This window comes from Spinacia oleracea, chromosome 6, assembly GCF_020520425.1.
Source record: "Spinacia oleracea cultivar Varoflay chromosome 6, BTI_SOV_V1, whole genome shotgun sequence".
In the NCBI taxonomy this organism is placed as follows: domain Eukaryota; kingdom Viridiplantae; phylum Streptophyta; class Magnoliopsida; order Caryophyllales; family Amaranthaceae; genus Spinacia; species Spinacia oleracea.
In genome coordinates, this window is record NC_079492.1 from 127,944,038 (window position 1) to 127,955,930 (window position 11,893).

Below are 11,893 nucleotides of genomic sequence, written 5' to 3' on the forward strand. Positions count from 1 at the left end.
AAAAGTGGTTTCACTCCCTTTCAAATGGAAAAGGTTTTTCCACCTTTGAGAGAGTTATGGAAAATGATTTTCCAATCATTTATCAAATCAATCAACGTAAAATGATTGAAAAGAGAAAAATTATTTTCCATGAAAATATTTGACGTCCTAACAAAAGGAGCCTAAATTTAATTTGAATTTATTAATTTTCCCCCATAACCTGTTGTAGTTGGATACCCTGATTAGAACTTCTAAACTTAGTTTTATACACAAAAAATAAGTTTAGTAGGTGAAACAGATTAAAGTTTCTACTATCACTAGGAACCAAACTAATACAGTAATACGTAGTACTTGGCAGCCTAATGAGACTGGTAATAAATACGTTATGAAGAAGCATGATTGTCCAAATTTGGTGCAAAGCGCAGACTGAGTTGCATATGCTTCCTAAGAATTGTCCACAAGTTGAGAGTTTTAGACAGCTTGAAATTGAAGCTTCAAGGGATTTGCGTTTTAACTTCAACCTCTAATTCATGAACGCAACAACGTGCAATTGGAACAAATCACTTATCGATCTTTAAACTTGGTTGTTATCCTTCTTCAGGTTTGAAGAATTCCATCCTCACTAGTTTGCTTAGAAAAACCTTCTAACTTGCCAACTAGTTTGCTTAGAAAAACACATCTTTATACACAAGTTCTCAAAAATATACTTAGTCCACTTGACAGTAAATGAGGAGTCTAATTTCCACCAATAAAAAGTCCCACAAGGAGAGACAGAGAAAACACTAATGTGAACCTAGCGTCACTTTTCTGCGAGCCTAGTACTACTACACTTCATTTACCGATAGACTCATAATCTTGCCAAACACATTACTTGAATACAACCAGGTTATTAGCCAGCGTAAGTCTTTTTCAGTCCACATTCATGTTATGTTGTTCACCTCATATTTTCCCTCCTCCTTTGATATCGAGTCCTATCATTATATCTTGGTCTGTCTTGATTTCTTTGAGGCACTGGTTCCACTCTCCTTTGCCTCTCTGGAGGTCTCTGGACAATTTCACCATTGACAAACAGCTCCGCTGCAAAATATTAACAAGATAACACTTGAGTATTCTTCTTAAAAAAAACTAATGCCAGGAGGATTATATACCGGAAACCAGAAGCTCTGTACAGCAATAACAACCTGTGTTTGTCTCTTGCAAGTATTATTTATATGCTATTTCATCAAAAAGTTTTTGGAACGGAGGATTATGATTGGATTCATATGGTACCTACTTAGCACAAGTTAAAGGTGCAAAGATATGGATGACACCACTATAATCAGTTTTTTATCACAGGTACTTGGGTGAAATTATGTTTATTGCTTAATTGTGCGAGGATGGGACCATGCACCAGTTTGTCTTACATTCTACAGCATTAATGGCAATGTGAAGAAAGCAATGAAAGTACAATGCTTCAGAATACTAGAACAACTTATCGAGTTTAGTGGTTCAGTCAGAAACATGTCTCCACTTTCAGAAAATGCTGGCTACAGAAATGCAAAGACTACCATGTTGCTAATGGATCACCAAATGCAGTACATAGATATTTTTTCTTTTTTAAAAAAAACTCACTAGTGCTCTGGAATAAAAGAAACGAGTCAAACGACTGCTATCTAGTTCAACAGAATACAGAGTACATTGTTGGACCTTGAATAGGAAATTTATTCCACCCACAGAATATTCATCGCTAAGAGATATGTACATATATATATAACCCATTTAAACACTGACTTTTTTTCCCATGAAACCACCAATTGGATTATCAAAGAGGTTTAAGAATCATAGTTAGCAGTAAGCGAAGGGTAAAGCTGAGTGCAGTCTTTCACACATGCAAAACGTGAAATGTAACTGCAGGGAAAAAGAACTGGAATAGGCCGCGATTTTCAGATCAGCAGCCAAGCACAAATCCCCAAAATCTTATTCTAATTGTGGAACCATTTACATGTTCGAACATATGAATAACGGCAAAACCAAAAGGGAAGAACATATAGATGCCAATTTCATTCTTCTCAAAGGCCATCAAGTGTATTATGCTAAGCATCATCATTTTGAATCCAACCTAAGCAAATACATTTACGCAGGGATAGTATTTTAACAACACAACTTCTAAATCATTCTTGCATCTTACATGTCTTATAGTCTCTCTCGCAATTCATGACTCCTCTAGTATGACTGTACCAATCATATAACGGAATATATGATAAGGTAAAAGGGCATAGTATCACCGAAGTCAAAATATAAATAAAATATGCAGCTCAACAAATAAAAAGCAATGACATACTGAAGTTCAGAACTTTTGACAAACCTATAAATCAAATTCACTGTGACAAGGACTGACAACTACAAATTCACAGATATCGCAGAGGCATGAAATTGTGGATAAAATAGGCACTAAACCATGAATGGCAGCAACGTTTTTCTTGATCCCAGCAACTACAATATTTAATCTCAATTGTATCCATTGATTTAAATAAAGTACAACCTTAAATAGCATTTTGACCACATTAAATGAAGATAGGAAACTAAGTAGACAAACAAATTAGCTATTTACCTCCGTAATCTTTGTACTCAGCATCCACATAAGAATCAGGAAGCACGAAGAGGACACCAGGAAGACCTACAAGAAAAAAGGAATCAATATTAATGGTAATATAATAATAATAATAATACCCAACAATCAAATGAGAAACTACTCTATAGTCACTTACCTTCCATTTTGTTAGCAGTTTCTTCATCAACTTCACAGCCAAACCCAAAGTACCTCTCACAAGAAACATTGTAAATTTTCTGCATGGCTGCCTCTTCACTGAATCATCATCAGATAATTTTACAACGTTACTTAAACCAAAGATAACCAATGGAGTTGCCAGCTCTATTTTTGATGACCAATAAACACGTTCATACGATTCTATCCGAACTACATACACGATTGATGGAAAAACAACACAAAACAGGCACTAGCAAAATACACAAGCTTTCACAAAATGAAATACAAAGGTGAAATAATAATCAGGTATTGATCACATTTATAATTACACAATAGGAGCACGAGGCAATATCAGGTGAATTCAAAAACGGGAAACTTAATAACCATACCCGACTGTCAGCACAGATTCGAGAGAATGTTAAGGTGGGATGTTTCAATGTGAAAAAGGAATGTTTTGCTTGATCCTCTGCAACTTTCCATTGACTAGATGTTTTGGAAAAGTGATTTTGTTAGATACCAGGGTATTGTAAGTTGAATTGCCACCCTTTTATTCTTTGTATTCATATCCGGTTTAAGAATGCAAAAATCATGGTAACAAGAAAAAAGATAGGTTGATGTGCTTGCTACCCTCATGAAATTTAACCTATCTATTGGTGCATATAAATGTCAAAATGATCAATAAACCAATAAATATCAACAAAAAACTTTCCTAAATGCTTAAAACCTCACCAGTAAAAAAACTTAATCAAAAAAAATGCAGAAAAATCAGCATAAAAACTACAAGGTTGCAACTTCCCCAGCCAGAAATTTTAACTAATAGAACGATACCATCTATATAATATACTAAAAGAGAGGAAATCAATGTGGTGATGACAAATGTCACTCATTGATTCGCCTCTCTTTTAGATATAAAATAAATTAAACAAAAAAATTATTTGTTAACTTTCACCTTAAAAAGTACTTGATTCTATTTTCCTAAAAAAAAGATGCCACTCAATACATGGGGAATATTTTGTAAAATCTTTTCTATATTTTGTTAACAAATATAACCAATATGATTATATATCTTTTTATATAAAAAAAAATAGTCTATTATATGGAGTACGTATTAGGATGTTTATAAAAAATAAATTGCAGTAATCAACCGATCTGTACTTACATAATATATTAGAATAAATATAATTAGAAAATCAATACAATATAAATAAGAGTGTATAAAAAAAAAGTTATTGTAGTACTCTATAATATTTTAACAACTAAATTCGATAATTATAGCCGCCGGCGCCAATGATTGTATTATTTTATATTTTAGACGTAATATATTTAGCAACTAAATTCGATAATTATCACCGCCGTTGATATGATAGTAATATTTTACTACTTTAAAAAAAATTATGTAACTTCCTTAAACAAGAGAAAAACTTGCGTAATCTAATCTATCTACTACGTAATTCCTCAATTTTTTAGATGCAACTCTTTAATTTTTTACATTAGTTTTTATATTCACACATCGCTCTACGTTTTTCCATCTTTTTTTGGATTAGTTATTCATATTGTATGTTGAACATAGTTATGTATTCCGTAGCATTTTGTCGACTTTGTCTAAATATTTACATAATACTACCATTTTATCTATTAATCTATATACTATACTAAAAGAGAGGAAATCAATGTAAAGCTGACAAATGCATCTCTTTAATTTATCTCTTATAGATATACAAAAAGACTAAAAAAAAGTATTTGATTCTATAGTGATTTTGTTAACTTGCACCTCATAAAAATATTTTATTCTATTTTCCTTAAAAAAAAAAAAATCATTCTACACATGGGAATTATTTTGTAAATTATATTTTCTATAATTTGGTAAAAAATATGACCAATATAAGAATATATTTAAAAGTAGGATTCTTATAAAAATATTTTTTTACGGAATACATAGTAGGATTCTTATAAAAATTTAAAAGTAGTCTACTGATACTGGATAATTATAATACAAATAAATTTGAAAATCAATCAAGTATATGTGATTAAGAGATAATTTTTTTTACTATAGTACTCTATAAAATTTTAACAATTAAATTCGATAATTATGACCGCCATTGGTTGTACGATTTTATAAGTAGTATATGTAGCAACTACATTCGATATAATCCATGCCATTGTTAGTAATAGTTTACTTTTTTTTTTTTAAAAAAAAAACATGTAACTTCCTTAAACATATATTGCGTAATTTAATGTATCTACTACTATACTACTCTACTACTTAATTCCTCAAATTGTAGATAAAACTCTTTGATTTTTGTACTATCTATTATATTCACACATCGCTCTACTTTTTCTATTCTTTTGGTGATTATTAATACTATATGATGAACATAGTCATGTACGGATTTTCCAGTAATATTTTTTTGGATTAGTATAAATACTTGCACAATGTTGTAATTTTTTTAAAATAATTTTTACTTATTTGATAGTTTAAGATATTAACAATTGTTACTTATTAACAACCGTGAAAATAAAATTGGTTAATCCAAAAACATGGAAAAGTAGTATACAAGAAAATCAATATGCAACTAACACATGGTCCTCTCTACTTAAAAAAGCTCCACCAAATATTTTAGGCTAAACCATTGAATTATATTTTGGTCAATTTTTAACACCATCTATATACACAGTACTATACCAAAGTAGAGGCAAATCGACGTGGAGCTAACAAAATGATGTTCTCTGAAGTGCCTCTCTTATAATATAAATAACTATCGTATGATAAAATAATTAATATACTTCATATTTATTTTACCTACATCGTACATTCTAATTACTTATCGATTATACTACGAAATACTTATTTACTTATGACCAATAAATTTGTGGAGATGTTTAAGTATTAGATGATTACTCATATGATTAAGAATGACTCATAATAATCGATTATACTACTAAGCACTTATTTACTTATTTACTTATTCTACCTACAAATGTTTATACTCTGTACTATAGTTTGCGGAGATGGCAAACTATATATGTATCTATATCTATATATTCTGTACTATACCAAAAGAAAGTTAAATTGATGTGGAGATGACAAATATCGCTATATGATTTGTCTCTCTAGCTTATTATAACATAAATAATGACTAATTGTAAACTACTAGATGCAATATCAATTTTTGTTTAGAAATTATGTCATATACTGGATGCGGATATGTATATACGTATGTTTACCTTTGTTCATTTATTATTTGTAATCAAATGAATCTTTGCATGCATTTTCTGATAATCGATATAGAAAATATTATAATAGTTGAACATGTACTATAAATTATATTATCATAATACTATCATCTTTCTAAGAATTAGTGTCATATAATGAATACAGATATGAATAACAAACTTGAACTCTTGATTTTTATATTTTACAAGGTTGTCTCAAACATTTTAGATTGGACATGCATGCATTGCTAATCCTTCATCTAATTGATTATGAATATGTAAAAAAAGTTACTACTAACTTACATATTATAATGTTTTATTTATTACTCAATTACTCTAATCAGACAAATGTATTGTCAAAAACTCTAGAATAAGTATTAAAATTCAAAAATATCTTACCCAAAAAAAAACTGAGTCTACGGGTGGGTTATTTTAGGCTGGGATACTGGATACACCGAAGGGGGAGTCATGAAGCAGGGATACATTTTACTTTGTACCTCTCGAGAGGGGATTGAGAGTGGTGGGTATCGTTCCTATCGCGGATGGAGGGGATAGAGATGAGAATTGTAGGCGGGTATAGTGTGCAGGCCTCGCCTCGCCTCAAAGTCATCTCTAACTGAATACATTAAATGGTGTAATTAGGTTTTAAGTGGTCGGGTAATGAAGTTAATGGGGGACTGTGCGAGTATTAACTGGGTATTACTATCGAAGTGAATGGTGGATGAGATCATTAAGTTTATTCTTGACACAACATGTGAATGAGAAAGAAAATAAATTTATTTATGTACTCTTATTTGTTTTAACTGTTTTAATAAATATGACACCGAATGGGAAATAACAAATTTATCCATCATTAATTATAATTTGGAGGTTAGCTATAATTAAGCTCTATTTTAATGATAATTGTCTACCATATTTCATATAAATTTATGTATAGATTATAAATCGTGCATCGCACGTATCATACTAGTTACACGACTAAATTATATGAACTAGTAACATATTAAGCCAAGGGAAAATTAAAATTAAGTAAGAACATTTCAGGAATCATGACTAACTATTTTTTTTAATCAAAATTCTTCCAAAATGCATCTCAAACAAATGCAGACAGAAAATTCAGTACAAAACAACCTCATTACTAAAAAAAAATTCAACCTAATGAACAACACCCATATCACTAAATCACAAACATGTAAAATGTTGAGCTAATTAAACAACGAAATTACAACAACATTTCACGACTATCCATATAGGAATGTACGACAAAATCACACGTGGTGTTATAGCCTAAAATGTTACTCGTATCTGCTTAGGAAGGTACGACAAAATCACACATTGATGGGTGTTATTAAGGTTTCGTCAACTCGCATCCCTTAGCGCAGTGTAATGTGTACATCATTTTGCTTACAAATGAAATACAGAACAATATAATAACATAAAATACATAAAACCCCTTAGAATTAACGAGGAGAGTAATAAGATACCTTCCAAGTACTTGAGCTAGGGTTTTAATGTAAGCATCAATCATCTGGTTCTTATTTGCACCTTCACCACCAGGTTTATCCATAACAATCAACCAATGTTCATAATCACATCCAGGGAAAAGCGGCGCAATTTCCGTGGGAGGACGGTCGCTGAAATTCGACCCGGAGGAGTTGTTGAGTGGGGAGTAAGGTCCAGAGCGGTTTACTTGGCAGCGGATCGAGTTGAACCGAGTGGAAGAGTCGACTCGGACTGATTGAGAAATGAGGACGGAGGGGCGATTTGGGCGGGGGTAGGCAGAGACTGGCGGAGGGCGGGTGATGGAGAGCGTGGAGAGGAGACGTTTGAAGGTGGTCTGTGGGTGAATGGTGGGGCGAAGAGAGAAGAGAGAGCGGGTTACGGTGGATGCCATGGCTGAGGAGAGGGGAGAGAAGATGAAATGAGGGTTTGAAGGGGGTTTTGAAAGAGGAGATAGAAGATATTTTACCCGGTGATAGTGGGCATGGCCGTATGGATATGGATATGGATATGGATATGGATATGGTTGAAAATGTGGATTTTGGTATTTGGGTTTAGTCTATTGGTAAATGTGTTGGGCTTAGAAATTAATTTTCTTAATGCTACGTCAGGTTCTATCTTATTTTTATTTACTTTGAAAAAGGGAAGTTCATATCTTATTTAGGAAAAATAAGTTCAGATACAGTTAAGTTCAGATAAAATATTTCCTTCCAAAAAAATTATGTAAGATAAGTTAAGGAAAGATAAGATAAGTTAAGGAAAGATAAGATAAGTTAAGGGTTACAACAAAACTTTTTTGCTCTCGAGAGATTTCGAAGAGGTGACTTTCTCCTCCGTCCTTCGACGCCATGGCCAGAACTCGGAAACAGCAGAATCAAGGCAAAGGTCAATCGAATAAGAACAGCCGAGTAAGGTGGCTACACGGGCTGCTTTGAAGAACACAATCTCGCCGGAAGTGGAGGCGGTGGCTGCCATTGCTACGCCGGAAACACCAACAAGCCCAGATGAAAATTTCGTTTTAGAAGAACAGATTCTCACCCCGAAACCAGCATTGCGTGATTTACAACATCAATCACAAGTGCAAACTTGCTTCAATGCGTGGATTAATGGATTGACACAAGGAAAAGATGTTATAACCCATTTTCAATCAAACCAGAGCATTGGTAGGAATGCGTCAGTTTTCGCTCCACCTTTAAATTCTAGTATTCCTTATCACATTCCAGTCTCTATAGATGATAATCATGATGCTAATGTGATTCCCCCAATATTAATGTTGGAATTGTTCAAATTGATGTTGAGGATATTGAGGATGAATTCGCATTTTGGAATTCTGCTATAATTTTTTATGTGTTATGTGCTAACCCACCACATAACGTTATAGAGGGTTTTGTGAGGAGGGCTTGGGAGAAGCAGGGAGTTGATAAGGTTGCAATGGTGGGGAGAGGAATCTACGTGGTTCGGTTTAAAACCATGGAAAATTGCTCCAATGTCCTTAAGGGAGATGCTCAATTCTTTGATTCCAAACCTGTGATCATCAGACCATGGATCCCTGATGTTAATATTGCCAAAGAACCAATCAAAAAGCTTCTTATTTGGATCAAGCTTCCTAGGCTTGATGTCAAGTATTGGGGTGGAAAGAGCTTGTTCAAGATTGTTGGACAGGTAGGTAAGGCATTGAAGGTGGATCAGGCCACATTGCACAAGGACAAACTTATGTTTGCCAAAGTGTTGGTTGAGGTGATATTGATCAAAAATTCCCATCCAGCATTCAGTTCATGAATGAGAAGGGTGTAATAATGAATCAGCAGGTGACTATGAATGGGTCCCACTTACTTGTTCAATCTGCAAGGGGTATGGGCATACTCAAGCTAACTGTCACAACAAGAAGCATATCAGAACAAAGAGGGTGTGGGTGAAGAAAATTATACCTCTTCCCACAACCTCTCATAAAGTGACTCATAGGGTGGATGGGGGTACTTCCATAGTGGAAACCACATTTGTGGATGACAATGATGGTTTTACTCAAGCTGATGGATTCAGTTGACACATGTGCCAACAGCTGCAACCAATTGTTACTAGAAATCAGTTTCAAGCTCTTCCCAGTGAGGATGATGTGGAGAATGTTTTGGAGGATAGTAACTCAGAGGACGTGCACCCATTGGACAGGGGACTGGACTCCCATGTGTCTAATGGATAGTGTCATGTGTTGGAATGTTAGGGGGTTAAATAGGCAAGCTAAACACACAGAGGTGAGGATAATGATTCTTACTCATCAGGTCAAATTATTTAGCATCCTAGAAACAATCTATGGCTTAGCCGCCACCCTCCTTCATCCCAGGACTAACATTCATCCAACTTCATAACCTTCTTATCTTCTAGATCTGGTGGCCCTTCTACAACAATTTTCTCAGTCGGACCATTATAGAAGATCACCCTTACAGAAGCAATCAAATGTCTTGAAACCTCTCATTTGTCAATGGAGTGAAACTTCATCCAGATAGTCAAATTTCTAGTCTAACCTTAATATCATCCGCCAACATGTTTGGTCAAAGTAATGTGGTATTGTCTTCACTACGGCCTTTTCATTCTTAAAATTCCTAGTATCGGGTCTGAAACTAGGTAGTCGGCAAAAAATGGGTAATTGTCACCAAAGGCCTCGCCTCCATTAATACTTCAATCGCCACTTTGAATTTGTAAATACCATTTATGTTGATTTGTCCATGCCATAAATGTTGTAGCTTTTGTATAATTTTAGGTAGTATTAAGCTTGTTCTTTTGGTTAGTTTAGATCTAGAATTTGTAATCTTTGTACTTTAATTTATAAATGCTTAGGGTGAGTTTATCCCTAGTCTTGAAGGGAATCTCGAGGTGAGTCTCAAGCCCAAATCTTGGGATAATGTGGTAAAAGACTACACCAAGTCTTGAAGTGAGTTTGAAAATCCAAGACTCACTCAAGACTCACTTAAGACTCCACTTTTTTTTTCCTCCAATCAAACCATGCCACATCATCAAATTTAATTTATATTATTTGACCCAACTAAATTGTTGATGGTTTATGTATTATTTTGTTTCATTTGCCTTTAAATTTATGTTTTAGATCTTCTGAATTTAATATGTTATATTATTGTTTCTAATTTGTACGGAATATATGTCAATTTCGAAATTAACATTTTCTGTTTTTTTTTTACATTTTTTTCTCGAATTATAAATTACGTTATTTTAGAGTTGATCAACATGGGCCCGGTCCACTGGCCCGGCCTGACCCGGTCCGAAAATTAATGGGTTTTGGGTAGAGCTGTCAAAAATCGACCCGACCCGAAAACCGACCCGAACCCGACCCGAAAATACTGGGTCCTGAACAAGATTTTGTGACCCGTAACCCGATTTTATCCGAACCCGAACAACCCGAAAAGGAATGGGTCAAAACCCGACCGAACCCGTTTTAGACCCGACCGATTGAAAATCATTGTATTTATAGTAATAAATGAGATTATGAGAAAATTTAAGCATAAAAGACACGTTGTTTTTACTATTGTTCTGTGTAATATGATTTTAATTTGAATTATACGCCATTTTATGATTGAATTTGACAAAATATAAACTTTCGTAGGAAAATTTGTTAACTTGTGCCAATATTTTGTATATTTTTCACCTAAATTAATGAAAATATAATGCGCGTTTTAAAATCTCTCAACCCGTTGGGTCGACCCGAACCCGAAAGTTCTGGGTCTTGAACAAGCATTTGTAAACCCGAACCCGAAAGTGACCGACCCGATTCAACCCGAACCCGAAAGTAAATTTTTACAACCCGACTCGACCGACCCGTTTGACAGGTCTAGTTTTGGGCATAAGACTCGGCCCGGCCCAACCCGATTTTAAAAAAAAAATTACGGGCTTTGGACCATACAAAACAACAATTTCAGTTATAAATTTGGCCCGGCATGAAGAGCCCACTATTTTTAGCCCAAAATAGCGGGTTTTGGGCATACAAAATTGGCCCGAAGCTTGGCCCGGCACGCCCCAACATAATGGATAAATTTTTATGTCCTCGACTCGGCCCGACCCGCCTTTTGATCAGGTCTACTTTGTTTTTATATACGAAAACATAGTTTCAATATTATTTAGAAAATCTACCAAAAAAAAGATATATACATAAAATATTATTTTAAGAGTTAGGTGAATCTGAGGTGAGTCTGTGGATAATGTGTAAAGATAAGGTGAGTTTTGTGTGAGTCTGGATAATGAAAAAGTTAGTGGAAAGGTGATGTGGCAGAGTCTGAAGATTGGAGGTGAGTCTGTGGATAAACTCACCCTATCCCTAGTCTTGAAGGGAGTCTCGAGGTGAGTCTCAAGCCCAAATCTTGGGATAATGTGGTAAAAGACTACACCAAGTCTTGAAGTGAGTTTGAAAATCCAAGACTCACTCAAGACTCACTTAAGACTCCACTTTTTTTT

General features: G+C 34.2%; 1 protein-coding gene across 1 annotated transcript; it reads right to left on the bottom strand.

Annotated features, from left to right (window-relative positions):
* Positions 1-639: 639 nt before the first annotated feature.
* LOC110787074 (multiple organellar RNA editing factor 2, chloroplastic) lies at positions 640-7,876 on the bottom strand. The gene is made up of 4 exons (XM_021991641.2): positions 7,423-7,876; positions 2,727-2,824; positions 2,570-2,635; positions 640-1,056 (listed from the first exon to the last, which is right to left on the bottom strand). The coding sequence occupies exons 1-4, from the start codon at positions 7,830-7,832 to the stop codon at positions 914-916; spliced, it is 717 nt and encodes a 238-aa protein (XP_021847333.2). The 5' UTR covers positions 7,833-7,876; the 3' UTR covers positions 640-913.
* Positions 7,877-11,893: the final 4,017 nt, after the last annotated feature.

Excerpts from the sequence above, each read along its gene's own strand:
- LOC110787074 (XM_021991641.2), bottom strand. The coding sequence starts at position 7,832 with ATGGCATCCACCGTAACCCGCTCTCTCTTCTCTCTTCGCCCCACCATT. Across the intron at positions 2,636-2,726 it reads AACTGCTAACAAAATGGAAG|GTCTTCCTGGTGTCCTCTTC; the intron begins GTAAGTGACTAT and ends TTTTTCTTGTAG. Across the intron at positions 1,057-2,569 it reads TGAGTACAAAGATTACGGAG|CGGAGCTGTTTGTCAATGGT; the intron begins GTAAATAGCTAA and ends AATATTTTGCAG.